The sequence below is a fragment of the Phocoena sinus genome, chromosome 16 (assembly GCF_008692025.1).
Source record: "Phocoena sinus isolate mPhoSin1 chromosome 16, mPhoSin1.pri, whole genome shotgun sequence".
Classification (NCBI taxonomy): Eukaryota; Metazoa; Chordata; class Mammalia; order Artiodactyla; family Phocoenidae; genus Phocoena; species Phocoena sinus.
Window position 1 is genome coordinate 3,720,267 of NC_045778.1, and position 21,864 is coordinate 3,742,130.

At 41.4% G+C, this 21,864-nt stretch overlaps 1 protein-coding gene across 4 annotated transcripts in view; it reads left to right on the plus strand.

Moving 5' to 3' along the window:
- Nucleotides 1-21,864, plus strand: part of DISC1 (DISC1 scaffold protein) — a 347,039-nt gene that overhangs the window by 154,381 nt on the left and 170,794 nt on the right. For all 4 annotated transcript variants that reach the window (XM_032609168.1, XM_032609170.1, XM_032609169.1 and 1 more), the window contains exon 9: nucleotides 2,796-2,984. In XM_032609168.1, the coding sequence (XP_032465059.1) occupies nucleotides 2,796-2,984 (189 nt within the window). The remainder of the gene's footprint in view (nucleotides 1-2,795; nucleotides 2,985-21,864) is intronic.

Genomic DNA, 21,864 nt, shown 5'->3' on the forward strand with positions numbered 1-21,864 from the left:
AATGCACAGATGTTAAGGGTACAGTTCCATGAATTTTGACACCTGTGTTATCATCACCCCAGAAACGTCACGCTTGTACCTGTTCCCAGTCATCATCCCCCTTTGCCCAGATGGCCTCTGTTCTGACGTCTTCTACCATGGATTAGTTTTGCCTGTTCTAGAAGTTAATATCAACGGAATCCCATCGTATGCCTTCTCTTGTGCCTTTTTCTTGAGATACTCCCACGTCACTGCGTGTATGTAGAGTTTGTGCCTTTTCCTTGCTGGGTAGTTCCGACGTACCACTGTTTCTACCTTCTCCTCTAGATGGACATTTAGGTTGTTTCCAGTTTGGGACAATGAGTAAAGCAACTGTGAACATCTGAGTCAAGTATTTGTTGATTGCATGTTTCATTTTATTAGGGAACTGTTGACCGAAACTGCCTGTCTTGGCCAGGCACGATAATAATACTGTGAGTTGTCTCACAGTAGGAGTTCCCGATAAGGGACTGCTGTTGAAAACTAACCAGAAGAATTCGGGAGGGGCCAAAAGGAGGGAGGAGACACCAGCCCATATGTCCTGCCAACCTCCCAGAACCCTTTGTGCCGGTATCCATCTTGGCTGAGAGATGCGCGCGTCACGAGGAAGGACCCCGAGTCAGACCAGATGTGGGCCAATCAAGATGATGGACCAGAGGCAACCCGGAAACTAACCCCATCACCGTAAAGCCCGAGACTGCGAGCCACGTGGCAGAGCAGTCCTCCTGGGTCCCCTTGCGCTGCTGCTCTGCGCCCGGGCGCCCCTTCCCAATAGAGTCTCTTGCTTTGTCAGCACGTGTGTCTCCTCGGACGATTCATTTCCGAGTGTTAGACAAGAGCCCGCTCTCGGGCCCTGGAAGGGGTCCCTCTTCCTGCAACAATTTCTCTTGGGTAAATACCTAGCAGTGGAATTGTTGAATCAAAGGATAGGTGTATGTTAACTTTATGAGAAATTGACAGAACCTGTCTCAAAGTGCTTGTACATTTCATGCTCCCGTCACACGGGAGAGTTCTGGTAACTCCTCGTGCTTGTCGACCAGGCAGTTTCAGTCCAGTTAATCTGAGCCACTTGAATGGTTTTGTAGTGGAATCCCTACGGCTTTAATGTGCATTTTTCTGGCAACGAATGATCATCAACATTTTTCATACGCTTTTCGGCCCCAGTTATATATCTCTGTAATGTGCCCGTGGTGTCATTTGCCTACTTTCCGATAGGGTTATTTGTGTTTTAACTGTTGAGTTGCAGGACCCAAGTCCTTCATCGGATGTATGCATTGTAAATATTTTCTCCCAGTCTGTGGCTTGCCTATTCATTTTCTTAATGGTATTTTTTGAGGAGTAGATGTTTTTAATTTTGATGAAGCCCATTTATTCATTTTTTCTCTTATAATTAGTATATCCTGTGTCTTATCTAAAGTTTTTCTGACTCCAAAGTTAGATATTCTCCTATATGTTCTTCTAGAAGCTTCATAGTTTTCACTTCTACGTTTAGGTCTGTGATCCATCTCTAATTAAATTCTGTGTGTGATTTGAGGTATGTATCAAGGTTAATGTTTCCCCCATATAGGTGGCTAGTTGTTCCAGTACCATCTGTTGAAAGTATTTTGTTTTCCTCATTGACTTGCTTGGGCACTTTGGTTGAAAATTACTTAACTGTGTGAGGGTGGGTCTACTTCTGAACTGTCTGTTCCCTTCCATTGATCTGTTTGTCTGTTTGTACACCAGTGCCATTCTGTCTGCATTTACTGTAGCTTCAGTGTTAGTTTGAAATCAAGTAGCAAATGTCCTCTAACTCTGTTCTACCTCTTAAGGATGGTTTTGCTTTAGCTAGGCCTTTGCATTTTCTTTTACCATTTTAGAATAAGCTTGTCAATTTCTACAGAAGACCCACATGAGGTTTTGATTAGAATGGTATGGAATCAATAGGTCATTTTGAGGAAAATGAAAACCTTAACAGTATTCAGTTTTCCAGTGTATGTATATACAGTATATCTTTCTAATTATTTAAGTCTCCTTTAGTTTCTCTCAGAAGTTTTAAAATGGTTTTCTGTGTAGAGGTTTTGCACGTATTTCTTTAAATTTACCCCTAAGTATTTTGAGTTTTAAAATATCTTATACATGATATTAAAAAAAATTCACCTTCCAGTTATTTGCTGCTGATACTTAGAAATACAATAGATTTTTGAATATTGACCTTGATTCTTGCAACCCTGCTAATAAATTCAATGCTCAGAGCTTTATAGAATTTCACATTTATTCTTGTAGCCACCTGTAATGCACAATCATATTTTATAAGAAGTTTGCCCTGAAATCCCATATGCTGATTTCTTTGCTCAAGGTCATGCAGTTTGTGTAACCGGGATTTTGAATTGGGGATTTGAATTTAGGTCTAGTTTGACTCCAAGGCCCGGTCCCTTTCCACCCTACTGTAATCTTTCACCTCTTTGACATTTGGATGTCTGTATGGAATGATGCCATGTGGCTGCCCTGGGTTTCACTGTGATATTTTTGTGTCATCATGTTTCAGAAGGACGTGAATTAGCCAATGCAACCCCCTAAAACAGAATATAATGAGAATAAGTTGCTAAGGGGACTGGTGGTTTTTTCAGCTTAAGGAGGACAGTCAGTGTGTTTCCAGATTCCTCCACAGAAGACTGTGAATGCAGTTGGATGTAGCTGCAAAGTTCATCCCCCTTTCCCCACACTGTTAGTGCACGCTCGCTGCACCTTCCATAGGTAGGGATGCGGCAACGCTTGTTTTCCCTCCTTTTCCGCAGGAAACCATTTCTGTACAGCCAAGGAGCTCACGGAGGAGATTAGATCGTTAACATCCGAGAGGGAAGGGCTGGAGGGACTTCTCCACAAACTCTTGGTGCTGAGTTCCAGGAACGTCCAGAAATTGGCAAGTGTCAAAGAAGATTACAGCAGCCTCAGGAGAGAACTGGATCAGGGGAGAACTGCCCATGGTGAGTGGTCACACGGGTGTCTCGTGTCTGTGTGATGTTTATTGTACTGCTTTATGTGGACGTCACTGTGAAGGGTGTCCTGGAGACACACAGCACTTTTCCTGGAGGACGTTTTTGGCAGGAGCCTCGGCAAATGCGGCACAATTTCTTGTCAGCTTTTGTTTGGCTATCGCATGAGATGCCTTTTCGTTTTCTGTCTTTCCCCCCTCCTCTACCCTGGACTTGCTAATGGCCTTGTGGTTGTTTGGAGCAATCTCCCCCTTGGCACGGTTCTTGAGAATTTTCTCTGTTCGACAATTATCTCCCTTTTGTTCCTTGCCTCGGCCTTCTGGTTTGCACAATCGCAGATGAAAGCAGGCTGGCTCTGGGAAAACTGAGAAAAGACCATGAAGTGCCTCTTCTCTGTGTGGGCTTTTCTGAGAGCTGCTTTCCCCAGGAAGAATGATGCCGAAGACACCGGTGCTGTCTTGGCCAAAGTATCTGTTTGTTGGGGGAGTTAAAGTACTCGTGTGGTCTTGTCCTGTCCCGTTGTTAACTGTAAATGAGGTCACCTTGAGTCTTCACTCTGAGGAATACTTTCAGAAGATGTTGGTTCCGTCCAAATTGATAAAGCCAAACCTGTGTCTTAAAAGAAAACCCAAACACACACACACAGTGAAGAATTTCTGATGATTCAATTTCTAATATACAGAATGAAATCATAGGAAGAAAATTTAGATTTAAAGTACGTTAGATGCTGGAACCTGTTTCTTCATCAGTAAAATGAGAAGAGTTTTATCCATCTCACAGGCTGGTTAAGTGGTACAAATTAAGTGAGGTAATTTATTAAGATCCTGAGATTGTGTGTGTGTGTGTGTGCGTGTGTGTGTGTGTGTGTGTGTGTGCGCGCGCACACCCTTGCACGTCCCCTGGGAACTAGAGGTTGTTGGAAGGCAAAGTTCATGCATAGTAAGTCATTTCCCTAAATAAGTATTTACTAGGAAAGTGAAAGGCATATATACAAATAAAGGACTGTATTTACAGAGTATGCTTGTTTAAAAAGAAATAAGAAAAGAATAGAGATATTAGTTAGCCAGATTTGAACTGGGGCTATTTGAAAATATTCCACAAATTGAAGTCAATGAAGATTAGTATTTAAAACCAAATAAATAAATATGAAATCAGCTAGCGGAAATAGGTGTGTCATTTCACTATGAATAAATTTAGTTTTAAAGACTTCCTAAATTTTGTAGAGAGAGGTTTCTTCAGTTACTTGAATGGGAGATGGGATGGTCACGCATTATCGTGTCTTCTTAGCCGTGGACACCCTCAAGTTGGTTCAACAACTCAGAGCGCCTTATCTTTTTTTCACTTTTGTAGGTCAAAGCTTTGTTTTTGCCAAATATGTAACTAGAGACTGCATTTGAGCCTTAATATATAACTATAGTCCTGAGAGATGACAACACATTCCTCTAAGATGTGACGGTGCAGTTTGTTACATTATTATAGGACTAACCTTGTATATTTTAAATGAATTTTTGCTATACATTTTTAAAATAATAAAAAATGATGACTATGAAATGGCTCCCGTGTTTTGGTGCAGAATGGGAAATTTATATCTAAGAATAAAGATGTGAACCAGTTTGGACAAATTTGGTTCAGCAATATTTTCTTTTTTTAAAAAAATTTTATTGAAGTATAGTTGACTTACAATGTTGTGTTAATTTTTGCTGTACAGCAAAGTGACTCAGTTATACATACATATATATATATATATATACATATACATATATATATATATATATATATATATTCTTTTTCCTATTCTTTTCCATTATGGTTTTTCACAGGATATTGAATATAGTTCCCTGTGCTCTACAGTAGGACCTTTTTTTACCCATCCTATGTATAATAGGATGCAGCAATATTTTCATCTGAACAGTTGAGCTCTTGAAAGCCATTAATATCTCTTTTTTAAAAAAAAAGAGCTGTAAAGTATTTTTTGAATCTCATCCTTGTCACTTCACTAAGTGTTTTCAAAATGATGAATAAAACATAAACAAATGGAACGAGAGATTGTTACCGTGGATGATTCTGAACTGCAGATGGCTCATTACTGTTGTGGAGGCGTTCTTTATGTTTTATACTTGGATTTTGCTGGATCAGCTACCCTTTTCCCTCTGCTTTAGGCCGAAGCTAATTTTTGAGCAATCTGAGGTGACTTGGCTTTGGGTGAGCCAAATTAATAATCTTGGGTTGGAGATAGTGTGAGAGACAAAGAAAGAAAGAGAGCCAAGAATTCCTTAGTAAAATGAAGCTTTTACCCATTGATAGTAATCAAACTAGACCAAAGACCATATTCTCTCATTTGTTGCATTTTGAGAGTTAAAAACCTGGAGGGAGCTCCGTGCTCAAGTTTAAATGTAGAGCAAATACAAAGACGTAGTACGCTTCTGCGTGTATTACCATGAGCTGACTCTTTTTAATCTTAGATAAAACGTCTTAAAATAAGACTATTCAAAAAATGAGCGCTGTGTAGTGTTCGCAAAAACAGATTTTGACTTCCGGCAGTGATTGCAGAATGCAGCATTTGGGAGCAAAAGGCAATTCAGGGATGAACAAGTCACTCCATGACGGTCAGGGACCCAGGCTGTGTGACACTGGCTCCAAGTTGGCTGACCCAGCCATGTGTGTGTACAAGGGTTCTGTTTCTGTAGCGGGAGGGGAGATTTGCAGTCTTAGGGCACAGTCTGTCTCATTCAGAGGATTCTTAATGATGGGAAGGGTATGTGTAATGCCTCATCACAGATGAACTTGCTCTGCTGATCTCTTTCCATGTCATTACATCCTGTGTCTGTGGCCTGACTGTAAGTCCATCGAGGTGAAAACACTGTCTTTAGGTTTCATTGGTGTCATTGGCAGTACCCAGCATGATGTCATTAAAAATAGTTAAATAGACCACAAATATTTGTTCATTTACTGGGGCCAGAGGTTAAAATGAAACATTAGTCCTTTCTTCCCTTAGTTTGAATCACAGACCCAGACCTTGGATCTTCTTTAAAAAAAAAAAAAAAAAAAAGTTTAAAATTCATTTTCCAGTTTAATGAGAGCAATGATAAGTTTGATTGTCTTTCATGGAAGATGCTTGTGTTGGATATTCAGATTGGGGTGGCAGCAGACAGAACTAGTGGGATGAAAAAAAAACCAGTAACTTTTTTTTACAGTTTGCTACATCTGCTTTTCAGAAAAAAAAGACAACCCCGAGATTTACATAAATGTTTTTCCATCCCTTGTGGATAAGTTGGTAATGTGTATTGTACTTTATTAATATTGTTGATTTCGTACTATAACTCGGATATAAAGGAAGCAGACGTCAAGGGGAGAGATTTAATCACAGAATAATCAGGGCTGGAATTTTAAATAGAGCATCATTAGCATGTTAATGAATTTCCCCAGTTTACGCGAGCTGCCCAAGTAGAAAAGATACTGCAGATGTAGCTCAAAAATCTGGCGGGGCCTGTGGCCCAGTGAGCTGTCAGGAATCTGTGTAGGGTCTGTGAAATGCGTAAAGAGACTCTCAGTGTGGGTGTCAAATGCTGTTTTTTTCTGGGAGCGATGGCTGTCTGTGTCCAGCTTAAACTCATTTATTTGCCTTTCAGTGAGTAAGGAGGAAGTGGAAGACAGATAAGGGGCAGGTTTTTTTTTTTTTAAGTCTTTATTGAATTTGTACTGCTTCTGTTTTATGTTCTGGTTTTTTGACCAAGAGGCATGTGGGATCTTAGCTCCCGGACCAGGGATCGAACCCGAACCCCCTGCGTTGGAAGGCGAAGTCCCAACCACTGGGCCGCCAGGGAAGTCCCAAGGGACAGTTTTTAAGGGTGATAAAGTTGAAGTGGCGTCAACTTTTCAGTTATGGTTTGGGGCTAGTACCTACCTTTTGCTTTAGGTTAGAAAGGCTACGCCCATACAATCCTGCCCTTATTTTTGGAATACCTCCTGATAGCTAATAAAAGGAAGTATGATGCCCTTTAGTGAGGTATTAGTTTTTTTAACTCTTAAGTCCACTGGTGAAACATCTTTCATAAGTCACTTTAAAGAAAAGCTTTTGGTTTAGAGATTGTGTGCCTTACAGGTTCTGCATATACAGGCAGTCACTCCCTTTCCACATTTATTAGCTATATTTAGATAAAATTTTCAAGAAAAATTAGAACAGGGGAATAAAATCTGTCTTTTTTGGGGGGGATGGGGAAGAAATGGAGGCCTGGAATATATATAAGTATATATCAAAGATGGAAACAACAAAAAAAATGGAAAAGTTGAGACAAGAAAATGCTAATGATGAGTGTTAATTATTTTGGTTGAGAATATGATGTGATCGTGAACTTCCTAGAAGCCAGAGCAAAAAAGATAGGTGAAGCATCGTCTGTTTTCCTCAAAAGTAGCTTAAAGCCCCAAAAGTTTTCAGGAATGTGGAGTGGTGTTAAATTCTTAAAGATGATTTTTTTGAGAGTGTAATGGAAAGTCCTCATGAATAGATTTATAGCAAATGCAGAAGCACACATGGCTGTTACCAACCACCTTTGAGAAAAAAATGTTAGCGGATGAAAGCAGGAGTTCGTGGGTAGACTGAAACAGTACACAGATTTCATATCTGTGATTTTGTACATTTTTTCCACACAAAGATTCAGTTACTCAGCAGATTTTTGAAGGAGTCTTTCTAAGTTCCTCCAAATGTTAAGAAACCTTTTGTTAACGTATAATGCCATGGAAGTGAATTAGGAAGGGCTTGGGCTAATTGAGTTTAAATATGGAATCTTCCAGTGACCTGACATCACCGGTCCTAGGTCCCTAGAACCTAAAGGGATGGTTAGAGATCCCATTCTGTAGACACACCAAATGTCTCTTCTTCCCCTGAGCTTTGACTAAAATTTGCTTGGTGGACAACTTGGCTGTCTTTGGGCCAGAATCGTGATAGAGTTTTTGGTAAATGAGACCCGAGCTATTTGTTTGGGAACCAGATGACCCTTGCAGGTTCTGTACGGGAAGGAACTTAGATTGTTATATGGGAAATATCTTAATTGTGTCTGCCTCTCTGAGTGGAAATTTTTGTTTGTTTAGATTGAATATATGTATAATATGAACCTTTTGAAGGGAAACTTTTTTTTTTTTTTTTTTTTTTTAAACATCTTTATTGGGGTATAATTGCTTTACAATGGTGTGTTAGTTTCTGCTTTACAACAAAGTGAATCAGCTATACATATACATATGTTCCCATATGTCTTCCCTCTTGTGTCTCCCTCCCTCCCACTCTCCCCATCCCACCCTTCCAGGCTGTCACAAAGCACCGAGCTAATATCCCTGTGCCTTGCGGCTGCTTCCCCCCAGCTATCTACCTTACTACGTTTGTTAGTGTGTATATGTCCATGACTCTCTCTCGCCCTGTCAAAACTCACCCCTCCCCCTCCCCATACCCTCAAGTCCGTTCTCCAGTAGGTCTGCGTCTTTATTCCTATCTTACCCCTAGGTTCTTCATGACATTTTTTTCCCTTCAATTCCATATATATGTGTTAGCATACGGTATTTGTCTTTTTCTTTCTGACTTACTTCACTCTGTATGACAGACTCTAGGTCTATCCATCTCATTACAAATAGCTCAATTTCATTTCTTTTTAAGGCTGAGTAATATTCCATTGTGTATATGTGCCACATCTTCTTTATCCATTCATCCGATGATGGGCGCTTAGGTTGTTTCCATGTCCTGGCTATTGTAAATAGAGCTGCAATGAACATTTTGGTACATGACTCTTTTTGAATTTTGGTTTTCTCAGGGTATATGCCAAGTAGTGGGATTGCTGGGTCATATGGTAATTCTATTTGTAGTTTTTTAAGGAACCTCCATACTGTTCTCCACAGTGGCTGAACCAATTCACATTCCCACCAGCAGTGCAAGAGTGTCCCCTTTTCTCCACACCCTCTCCAGCATTTATTGTTTCTAGATTTTTTGATGATGGCCATTCTGACTGGTGTGAGATGATATCTCATTGTAGTTTTGATTTGCATTTCTCTAATGATTAATGATGTTGAGCATTCTTTCATGTGTTTGTTGGCATTCTATATATCTTCTTTGGAGAAATGTCTATTTAGGTCTTCTGCCCATTTTTGGATGGGGTTGTTTGTTTTTTTGTTATTGAGCTGCATGAGCTGCTTGTAAATTTTGGAGATTAATCCTTTGTCAGTTGCTTCATTTGCAAATGTTTTCTCCCATTCTGAGGGTTGTCTTTTGGTCTTGGTTATGGTTTCCTTTGCTGTGCAAAAGCTTTGAAGTTTCATTAGGTCCCATTTGTTTAGTTTTGTTTTTATTTCCATTACTCTAGGAGGTGGGTCAGAAAGGATCTTGCTGTGATTTATGTCATAGAGTGTTCTTCCTATGTTTTCTTCTAAGAGTTTGATAGTTTCTGGCCTTACATTTAGGTCTTTAATCCATTTTGAGCTTATTTTTGTGTATGGTGTTAGGGAGTGATCTAATCTCATACTTTTACATGTACCTGTCCAGTTTTCCCAGCACCATTTATTGAAGAGGCTGTCCTTTCTCCACTGTACATTCCTGCCTCCTTTATCAAAGATAAGGTGTCCATATGTGCGTGGGTTTATCTCTGGGCTTTCTATCCTGTTCCACTGATCTATCTTTCTGGGGAAACTTCTTTTTAAACTTACAAAATCTTTTTTTCTCAGGTTTTTCTGTGGGCTGAGCCTTCACATCTCTAATCATTTATCCTTGATTCATCTTGTTAATGATGTTATCAGGATCCCAGTTAAACATGCGTTTGCATTTTTTGTTTCTCTCCAAGGTCTTCTTCTTTCTAGTTTATTCTTGCCTCTCTCTGAGGATGGTTATTTCTCTTCAGCCACTTTTGCCTGTGAATTTCTAAGCTTGAAATTCATAATTAACTTCCTTCCTCTTTTATTAAACAATTGTGATAATCCCTTTGGGAGGCATCCCCACAGCAGTGCAAAAAGCCTGTATTAGTTCATAGGAGGCCTCAGTTTAGTTTCTGTTCTGTTGGTTCCCATCACCCGCGTCACACCTGGCATGTATAGCATCACGGTGTGAGGTTTGATGGATGAAATGCTTTCCGCTTCCCGGGTGCTTGACGTATGACGCAGGAGAACCAGATCTCTAAGTTTCATTGCCACCCATGCATTCATCATTTTAATTTTTTTATTGAAGTGTAGTTGGTTTACAGTGTTGTGTTCATTTCTGCTGTACAGCAGGTGATTCAGTTATATATATGTATATGTACATTCTTTTTTAATGTTCTTTTCCATTATGGTTTATCATAAGATATTGAATATAATTCCCTGAGCTATACAGTAGGACCTTGTTGTTTATCCATCCTATATATGAAAGCTTACATCTGCTAATCCCAACCTCCCACTCCGACCCTCCCCCAGCCCCCTCCCCCCGGCAACCACAGCACTGTTCTCTATGTCTGTGAGTCTGTTTCTTTTTCGTAAATAGGTTCATTTGTGTCATATTTTAGATTCCACGTACAAGCGGTACCATATGGTATTCGTCTTTCTTTTTCTGACTTACTTCACTGAGTATTGTAATCTCTCTGGTCCACGCATGTTGCTGCAAATGGCATTATTTCATTCTTTTTTATGGCTGAGTAGTATTCCGTCGTATACATGTACCACATCTTCTTTATCCATTCATCTGTTGCGTGCATCCATCATTTTAATAAGCATTTATGGAGCACTTACAATATGCCAGGCACCGTGCTCACCTTTGTGTTCCAGAATGAATCAGAATGAATCAGACAGTCCCTGCCAGAGAGGAAGTCTCCATGTTACTCCAGTTACTCTAGTCCCTACTGGTCTTGAATTCCCATGATTCTATCCAACATTGTTCCCTTTTTTTCTTGCTTTCAACTATTTCTGATTTCCTTCTCCTATTTTTACCCATGCAGTTATTTTTTAGCAATCCTTACTGATGCTACTTCCTTTTCTACCTGTCTCTCCATTTGCTTTTTATACTCCCGTAACAGTACTCCCTTAACAGAGCCCCTAGGTGGGAATACAATGACAACGTCAACGGTATTTCATACCCAGTTGCAACAGGCAGTTTTCTGACATGCTGATTTGTTTGGAGCAGGGACTTGATTCTGTGTTATAAGGTGGGTACATGTGAATCTTAGGTATTTGACAGGTGTTCTGCTTTGCGGGTCATTCTCGGCAACCAGTGCCTGTCCTAGTCTCTTGCTACATTTCATCATTTGGACTCGGGGCTTTTGAAGACCTTGGTGTGTGCACACCCATGCACACTCATACACTCTTTCCTGAAGATTAAGCTAAGCATAGTGGTAAGCGGGATGCCAAGATTCCTGGAGGAGTGCCCTTGGCCGTGGGGGGGAGGTGAGGGGGTTGTTTGTGGCGTGGGCCTGTATCCTGTATTGTAGAACGTTTCACATCCGTCAGCATTGTCTTTTGTGCCCCTGTACCTCCCAAACCTGTTTTTTTCCTTCATTTTTAAGAAAATTTCCGCTTTATTGAGGTATAATTGACAAACAAAATTGTAAGATATTTAAAGTATACATCTTAGTGATTGAAGTTTTGTATATTTGGGTCTTGTTTAAGAAACCTTTCCCCATCCTAAGTCACAAAGACATTCTCCTGCTTCTTCTTCCATTAGCCTCATTGTTTTATTTTTCCATTTATATCTTTCCACACCTGTGTTTAAACGTCCCTGGGTGGGAGTTGTACTACCCTCAGTTACCCGAACAACTTCAGCATTATGTCATGATCTGAAAATAACGTGTTACTGTTATGGTTAATAGAACTGAATTGGAATTAGTGGAATTCTCTTATTCATATTATCCTCATATAAATCCTTATGGGTTTAAAAGTGAGTGCTGTTGGGATTTCTTCTTCCTTTGATCTTTGTTGTATATATTTAGCGTATATTTATTAGATCCCTCGACCAGGTGCTCAGATTCCCTCTAGCTTTTATGGATTTGATATGTTCTTTGAAAGGAAGGAATGATCCCCTGTATGTTGTCACTTTCTCTTCAGTGACAAGTGTTGGTTTCTCTGCTTTTTACGCTAAGGCTGCACGTGCATTTAGTCTGACCATCTGGACACTTTGTGTGGCTAGCCCAGCACCGTCTCTGTTTCACAGTGTGTGGCTAGCCCAGCACCGTCTCTGTTTCACAGATGAAGACGCTGAGCCTTAGGGAGAACGGGCGCCTTGTCCGAAGTCACACAGACATGAGGGGTCGGGGCCAGGATTTGAATCCCTTTTTCCTGCGATTTCACCTCTTATGTGGCTTTATGTTCTTTATGAACCTGATCCCCAAACATGAGGTTTTTCCACCCTCCCTCACCCTCGCCACCCCCTACCTCAGTACTGCACTCAGAGTCATGACTATGAGACAGAAGTCTACTGACAGGATCTCTTGATGATGTTGAGTGTCCTGAAAAGAGAGGCTGTTTTCATTTTTGAAATTTCTGAGTACACGCTCTATATTTCATGCCTGAAATGATGATCTGCTGGCTGCAGTTTTCCTACACCTGATGGATCATGTAAATTGCTAGGACGTTCTGTAGGTTATCACCCCTATGATACTCACATATTTTGTATTAAAACCCAAGTTCTTTATTTTGGAAGGATGACTAACGGGGACTTAGCATACTACCACAAACGAGAGAAAAGTTGAGCTATAGCAGTTCAACTGGATACGTATTTGGTAACTTCAAATCACTTTTTGATATTTTTTTCAAAGAACTATGATTAGTTCAACTTCCGGTTCAAAAATGCTTAAATGTCAGTGTTTTCCTTTGTATTCCTATAAGTTCAGGCATTAATAGTATATTGATACCCCAGTCAGAGTTTCTGGGGGAGAACCACGATAAGCCCTGTTTGCCTGTAAGAATTTACTAATATGCCACCCTATTAATTACAAGGAATTAACTTGCAAAATGTGATGGCCATTCTAAGCTTCTCTCGAGTGAGTTTTTGAACTTTAAATAAACAACATTTATTATATTCTATAATTCAGGGTTTTGCAAGATTAAGACTGATTCTTTTTTCGTTTTTCTGAGTCCAACTTTGTGAGGTTTTGCAGAATTCAATTTTATTGGTGCTGTGACCTATTTTATACTGTCACAGTCTTTTCAATGCTTAATTTTATAAGAAATGTCTTGTTTTCCTCTTCTTTGGCTTTGCCATGAGTTATGGCCTCCTGCCATTTTTGCTGTGTACTTCCTCTTCTTTGAAGCCGCCATATGTTTTGCAACCCAAGAGAGACAATTCTTTTTGAGAGATCCTTTGTTGCGAATTTGGTTTTTCAGGTTTTCCTAGCTCTTGTAAAGGAGAGAGAGTATGCTCGTAAGTGTTTTCTGCCCTCATGATTTTGTCGCACCAGATTTTGCTGCCCAGGTCCCACCACAGTTCTGGGGAGGGCCATCCTGCCTCATCCACTTTCCTTCCAGATTTTTATGTAATTGGGGAGGGTTGGATCCCTGTCGGGATGGACAATTCTAAGCCAATACACTGCAATTTAATATTTATAGCATGGCAGAAACAATCAAGAATTGCTTAAAGATCTACTGACTTGACGTCAAAAATGTGTAAACCAGATATGCTGATTGCTCACATGCTCACATAGTTATAGAGGTAATTTTATTTGTCTTTTGACATTAAACTATCCAAAGTTTTTATAACTCATTAACAACTGATTGCATACTTTGCTTTTAAATTTAATGGTAACCAGACTTCTTTTCTTTTCATTTGCCAAATGATGTTAAACTTTTGGTTATTTTACGCTGTTCTGAGGAGCTCTCTTTTCATCTGTGTTACTAAAGCTGCTTTACACTTTATGTATTTCTAAATATTGTATTGCCTTTCCCAAGAAAGAGTCTAATGTAAATATATTATGACTTCAGGGTATAATTAATGAAAGGAAGCCTGGTCCTGCTGGGACAAGGTGACTGAGTCCCAGAGTCTTGAGTCTCTTTTTCTTAAATAAATTTATTTATTTATTTTTGGCTGCGTTGGGTCTTCGTTGCGGTGTGCGGGCTTCTCACTGAGGTGGCTTCTCTTGTTGCGGAGCACGGGCTCTAGGTGAGCGGGCTTCAGTAGTTGTAGCATGCGGGCTCAGCAGTTGTGGCTCTTGGGCTCTAAAGCACAGGCTCAGTAGTTGTGGAGCCTGGGTTTAGTTGCTCCGTGGCATGTGGAATCTTCCCAGACCAGGGATCGAACCCATGTCCCCTGCATTGGCAGGCGGATCCTTAACCACCGGGCCACCAGGGAAGTCCTTGAGCCTCTTTTTAACTTTGTATCTGATCCAGCATTTGACTTTGGTCCATATGTCCCAGTTGTATCAGCAAGACACATAAATTAGAATTTGGCGAACGTCTGTTTGCCCTTCACCCAACCCTGTATTCTTTTCAGAGACTGAGGAACAGTAGGGGCTGAATACCAAACTCCAGGTCTGCCCTGAGAAGGTCACCCAACCCTGAAATTCCCCAGTGTCTGGAATCCTGAGAATGCAGCAGCCTTCAGAGGTGAAGTAATTTTCCTGACGGATTACCCAAGAATCCTCTGATGTTGAAGCTTATGAAATTCCTGGAGTTGCTCTAGCGGGTTTTTTTTTTTTTTTTTTCTTTTCAATTTTTAATTTATTTCACAAAATATCATAAGAATAAAACACATTTGAAAAATCGAACAAAAAATGTCCATCATCCAACTTTTGTAGCAGAGCCCCTGGGTGCATTTTTGCTGTCCCCTCCGGTGCCTGGATCACAGGTAGACATTTTTCACACTTGTACTCAGAGTATGGGCACAACTGTACCTTCTTAGCCTTATGTGACAGTAATGAAAGCATTACATCATTCAATCCTTATGGCTGTACGTTCAGAAAAATGAATCATTCTATTCTACTGATGCTGAAACTGAGGCTCAATGAGCTGGGAGCGTTGTGGATGGGAGTGAACAGCTGGAACGTGACTCAGACCTGCCTGGTTCCAGAGCTGGATCCCTCATCACGTATTTCCATTTCCTTGTTGTAACACAGCGTTCCAGTTTGGTATTTAGAATCTGTATAACATTCTAAGAATCAATATACCATGACCTACTTAACTCTCTCCTTATTTTGATTTGGTTAATGATCAGTTTATGAATTCCTTTCTGAAGATAAAGTGAGAATGGGATTTCTGGGCCAAAAAGCACAGTCATTTTATGACTTGATACATCCTGCAAAGACTTTCAAAAAGATCATGCCAGTTTAACTGATACTCCCAGTCCAACCTTTCCAACACTAAAGGTTATTCCTTTAAAAAATTATGTAGCATCATAACGGTAATGAAATGGTATTTGATTCATGATTTATTTTGGCATATATTTGACTAATAATGAGGCTGAACTTGCTTTTTTGGTGCCTGTATGATTTTTCCCATTGTGTATTATCCATATCCCTTGTCCTTTTTTGGGGGAGGGGTGGGGAGAACTTGATGGTTTCCTAATCTTTACCTAATATGGTTATTATTATTTTTTTCTGTTTGTATGTTGTGTGTGTATATGTGTGAAATTAACCCATTATCATGATTAATAAAGGACCAAGAGGGGAAATCTTTATAAACAGTGATAACATGTTGAGGTAACAGAGTGAATTCTGAAACTTCTTGAGGCTTAGGGTGCAAAGCATTTAACAAACAACGTAGGTTTTCCCGAGTAGAGGCATTGTTTCCACTCGGTGTATTAACATTTACTGGCCCTGGCCTTTAAAACAACTGTGATGTAGAGGGAACAGCTGCAATTGGGACCATAATAAACCAATCTCACTTTTTACAAGAAATCTGTGGAAGGGAGCGTTTTACATTTTCACGACCATTAAAATAAAGAAGCTGAGAGAAACGTGCAGTGTCATGCCCATTGCCTGACTTTTTCTGTACGATGCATCTTACATTGAGTACTTCACTGTATTTTGGCCTTTTAAAAAAATTTCCCATTTACTTAAATAGATCCATTAGAAAAACCGCTCCTGCCGATAGGAATTTTTTTCTTCCCAAGCATGCTGTTATCTCACGGACTAAAGGAGCGTGTCTACTGATGGTGTGTTAAGGCCGCTGAGGCTGCAGTTTGAGGGAGAGTCACAGGACTTGGTGATGGAGGCTGGCCCGGCGTGGTGAGGGCCAGACGGATGGGGTGACCTTTGAAACCGTCACTGGCTTTTCATGGAGAGCAGTTGGGTCTGTGGCATGTCTCTCCCCTTCTCTCCACAGACAATAAGCAGTGCTGGGTGTTAAGTCAAAGATCCCTTTCCATGGCCGATGTGTCATCACCGTAAATGACTACGATTGGGGTTTAGGAAGACACTGCCTTGCCTACTGCCGCTCTTGGGTATCAGGTTCTCCCACCGCCCCAATCACCTGTTCCTATGCCTTTTGGCTGTGGGTTTCTTTCCTCTACCTTTGGAATACCCCGCACCCTCATCCACCCAAGTGCCCACTCCCTACATCCCTTCTGGGCGTTACCCTGACCGCTTCCTCTGACCCGCTAAACTTCCCTCGGTCTCCGCATGCTCGGATGCAGCGTGTGAAGTGCTCCCTCATCTCTCCAGCAGCAGCTCCCCTGAGATCTCTGTGAAGATGCTCTCTAGCAGCAGAGCTCACTGACTTGCCTCTCTGTATACTCTTCTTTTCTTTTGAATTTATTTTTGGCTGCGTTGGGTCTTTGTTGCTGTGCACAGGCTTTCTCTAGTTGCGGCGAGCGGGGGCTACTCTTCGTTGCGGTGCGCGGGCTTCTCATCGCGGTGGGCGGGCTTCTCATCGCGGTGGCTTCTCTTGTTGTGGAGCACGGGCTCCAGGCACGCGGGCTTCAGGAGTTGTGGCTCATGGGCTCAGTAGTTGTGTCTCACAGGCTCTAGAGCGCAGGCTCAGTAGCTGTGGCACTCGGGCTTAGTTGTTCCGCGGCATGTGGGATCTTCCCGGACCAGGGCTCGAACCCGTGACCCCTGCATTGGCAGCTGGATTCTTAGCCACTGCGCCACCAGGGAGGCCCCTCTCTGTATACTCTGTGTCCTCCTTGAACCTGTATTTTTAGTCCAAGACATTTTGTTCTTGTCTTGCCTGGAGCTTGGCTTGATCCTGTTAAGGGGATCTTTATCCCAACCCTCTCCAGTGTTCCATGATTATTCATTCCATTTTGCCATGTTTAATGGAATATTTAACAGCATCTGTGAAGAAGCCTGAAGACAATAAATAAATGCTCTCTTTGGTATTGAAGGGGTTTTACAGAATATAAAATTTAGGGCACATTTTCCTCAGGAGCCCTGACATTAATATTCTTCCTGAGCCCCGCAGAAGAAGCTATTATATTTTAGCATAGTGGGGTTTACCATACGTTTCAGAGTCACTTGCAGTGGTACTTCTCATCGTGACAATTAGGAAGGTCATCTTGTCTTGCCAGGCTGTGTTAGATACATCAACCAGCTCATGGCTGTCATTGGGAAATGCACCAGGGCGCTGGTGTGCACATATATACAGGGAAGACACGATGCTTCTTATTCCAAAGTCGAGCTGTTTACATCTAACTACAAACACGAAACATGCCTGTCGTTTGGCCTTAGATACTATGTGGACACAGAGGTAGAAACTTCTAAAGTAAATCCTCCTCTGTGTTCTTGGTGACTAAATTATATGAGGTGATTCTTCCTTTCTTGAAGCATGATGGTGATGGGGTCTCTAAAACCTTGTGTAGAGAAATTGGACTTCAAGACACTGGTTTGTTATCTTTTTTTCTGCCTTACTTTAAAAAACAGATGATCTGCATTTAAGTACGGGAACAATATTGTATTTAATTCTCCACGTATGAACTTTGATGACAGGATGAGGTGAGGAGATGACCCTGAGTCCGGGTGATGGGGCTTTTGTGGAGCTTGTGAAGGGACAAACCTACCGTAGAACTAAAGCAGGTGTTTCTTGGGATCCTTTTAATGCAGTTGGAGGAGTGGGTCACGGGAGCTTAGGCTGGAGGAAATGCTTGTTCATGGGCCTTGGGAACAGCAAATTAGGTTTGCCATGGTGGGAATGTTAATAAATTTCTGCGGACAAACAGCCCCTCATTTTCCTTCTTTCTGTCCCTAAGCTGCTTTGCTCTGAATTGTGAGAGGCTAAACTTCTGTATTCAGGCCTTTAGAATTTGCAAACATTTATCAATAGATAGGAAGATTGGATAGAAAGCCTTGGATTCATTAGTTTGTACATAAGTCGCCATAGTTTTCAAATTCCTTACGTGGGAGAACAGTGGAGAAGATTCTGCGGCCCCTGAAACATCTGATTATTGCCATTTGATACCATTAATGCCTCAATTTAAAAAATTAACCTGTTCATTCAACTTTATTCATGGAATCCAGACAGTGTGGAGAGCTGCCTCTTCCAGACCTTTCGTGGGTGTGAGCTGTGCTCCAGTGGCAGAGTCACCATCTCTCTGGAATGGTTTGCAGTCAGATTTTCCAGAGGCAAAGAGTCCACATCCCTCAAGGTGCTTTCTGGGCTAATGAATTGCTTTTTAATTAATTTGCTGTCAAAAATGATCCTTCTAAATTGAGAGCGATAGAAAGAGAGGAATAAAACATTGTAATAGCCCTGCTACACATAAATGGAGAAAAAAAACCAAAACACGGTGCTTATGTAAACAAGAGGGAAAACCATTATAGCATGAATGTGAGAAAGGGCTCCTTCCTTCTTTCTCCCTCTCTTTTTTGCCCTTTGGCCTAAAGCTGTTAACCTTGGGTGAATGTCTCTGTTGTCCTCTTGTATTATATCCCAAATTCTGTCTGATGCTGACAGGGATGGAGCTCTGAGTCTGTCTCAAGAGTTATATGTAAGGTTGTGTAATGTCCTTTCTCTGACTGTAAGTTCTTACTCAGTATGTAATGGTCTTAGATGGATGTATTTTGAAGGACTGTCGGCTTATGTTTAAAATTTCCGTGCAACAGGGTTTCTTGTAGGACCTGCCTGGTCCCTCATTCGGCTTGACAGCTACAGCGGGGGTTGAGGACCTCGTAGGTGCCAGGCGCCGGGGAAGGAAGGGTGAAAAGATCTGATTCCTGCCTCGAGATGCTTGTGACCATTGGTGGCGGAGGCAAGCAGGACACCGAGTGGAGAGGGATGAAGTAAAGAAACAGAGGCTGATGAGAGAGCTGAGATGAGGACTGCTACGCGTGCCTTGCAAGAGCCAGAGAGAGTTTCCCAGAGAAGGCAAAGCGTGAGCCTCTCAGCAAGAGGAGAGCACAGACGCAGGGGTCTGGGGAGCACGTCATGTTTGGGGCTTGATGGGGTCGAATCCCAGCCCTGCCATGTAGCAGCTGTGCATCTTTGGACAAGTCTCCCAATCTCTCTGAGTATCAGTGCTCTCCTCTGTAATACAGAAATAAGATTCCCGCTAATATGGGCCTTACAGGGCAGTGAGAGGTGGAAATAAAATCATACATGTGACGGATGTGGCTTAGTGCCCTGGCACGTAGTAAGGACTCAATCCATCTTACTTACTATTGTTATTGATCTAGCTGGTTGAAGGGTCCAAGAATGAGAACGACAGGAGATGAGGCTGAAGGAGTGGGGAAGAGCCGGACCATGAGATGCCTTTTTGCCGTGCTGGAAATTTCTAGATTCTTCTTCTAGTGGTTAGCCATTAAAGAAACTTGATTTCTGTGACCTCAGCTGCTTCTGAACATTGTTGTCTTATAAAGTAGATGATTAGGTACAGTCACATATAAACGTTTCCATCTTAAATAACTAACATTACACACCTATTATGGCTAAAGTGAAAAGTACTGACAATGCCAAGTGCTGACAATAACGTGGAGTGACTCGATGTCTCATACGTTGCTGGTGGGATGTAAAAGGGTAGAGCCATTCTGGAAAATGGCTTTGCAGCTTCTTATAAAGTTAAACATCGCACTTGCCAGGTGACCCAACAATTCAATTTCTAGATATTTATTTATCCTATAGGAATAAGTAGTTATGTGCATGCAAAACCGTGTAACAAATGTTTATAGCAGCATTGTTTACAATTGCCTGTATTTGGAAACCAGCAGGATGTCCTTCAGTGGATGAATGGAGTAACAGTCTATGGTCCATCCACACAGTAGAATACTACTCAGCAAGTGAAAGGAGCAACTATTAATATGACAACACTTGGGTGCATCTAAAATGCATTATGCCAAATCAGAGAAGCTGACTCCAAAGCCTTTATCCTGCACGACTCTACTTATATGACACTCTGGACAGCCCAGACCTCTGGGGACAAGGTCAAGGGGTTGAGGAAGGTCTTGACTGAAAAGAGGCAAAACAAGGGAATCTTTGGGGATGTTGGGATTGCCCTGTACCTGTTTATAGTGATGGTTACAGGAATCCATCCATGGGCTAAAACCCACAGGACTGTACACACACACACACAAAGAAGTAAATCTTACTGTACATAAATAAAAAATCTTTAAAAACTCTAAATTAATAGCTCATTAACTGCATGCATTACCTGTTTTATCTCATTTAATCTTCCAACAGGTTGATGCTGTGATCTTTATTATCATATTATCTACTATGCATCGGCAGGCGGACTCTCAACCGCTGCGCCACCAGGGAAGCCCCAAATGGGATAAGTTTGAAATGGCTTTTGTAAGTGCTTAGTCTCAGAGAGGGAATTGGCCATTCCCTATTTCATCCCTAACTTCTTAACTTATACTGTTGGCTAAGTTCAATTTGGCTTCTTCTCAAGGAAATACTACTTCCCTAGAGGGTGTTTACAGTGACACCGTGAAAATCTCGTGCAATTGTTGTCCAGTTCACAGCTTTCACCTGGGCCCCTTAAATATCATTCAGGTTGTAACCCAGGCAGCTCCGTGGCTGAGTAGAGCCGGCAATTCATCAACGTAGTCAAACTTAGAGCAGAGGGTGGGAGACACCTCCTTAGAGAAAAAAAGAGCAAAATATTAAACAAAGAGGAACAGTAAAAAAAAAGATGAAAAGACTGAATTCTTTTTGCAGATTTCGTAGTTATTTGTTTAAACATCTAGTCTCCCAACCTTTGTGACAGCTTTTTGAGACCATTAGTCTCCCCACATACAACCCCCGGGTCTGTGCTGCATATAGAATAGGGGCTTAGTAAAGCCTGGATGAACTAGGTGGATGCTGAATTTGAGAACTGAATGGAATTTGTGATGTGAGGTGTTTCAAAGTATTATTCACCTAACAGTCCTATATTCAGGATCATTCATGTCCCAACTCCTGTGTAGGTACTTTTGGAGATTTTTAGGAATAATTCCTTATAAAGTCCTATGAAGCATGTATTCTCTTTCCTGAGGCCAGCATGATGAGCTGACTTTCTGAGTATGGGCACCGGCAGAGCAGAGGCTGTAGGGTCAGATATATGCAAATTCAGATCCTGATTGTGCTGTGTTATGAAGTGGGACCCGAGATGGGGTAGCTGTTTCACTTCTGTGAGCCTCAGTTTCTGCCTCATTTACTCCTGTAACCAGCAGGGGATCCCTGAAACATATACAATTTGGAGGTAGGTCTTATTTAAGAAAAACTACATGAAATTATGAATCAAAATCAGTTACAGGGCTTGGAGGGGACCCATGAAGGTGAGGGGCCCTGGGGTGTATGTATCATTAGATTTATGGAAAATCTGCCCTTGTTTTCAATTAATTTTTGTAGCAGTCACTCTGTGTCCAGGCTTCAGAGATGGGAGAACTCTGGGAGATACAGCAGAAAAGAGACAATTGCAGTACAGCCTGAGAAGTGCTGTGATGGGGAAGCATGGGTGCCAGGGAAAGATTTCTGGAATAAATGATACCTAAGCTGTGACTTAGGACATGGAAAAGTTGAAACAGAAAAG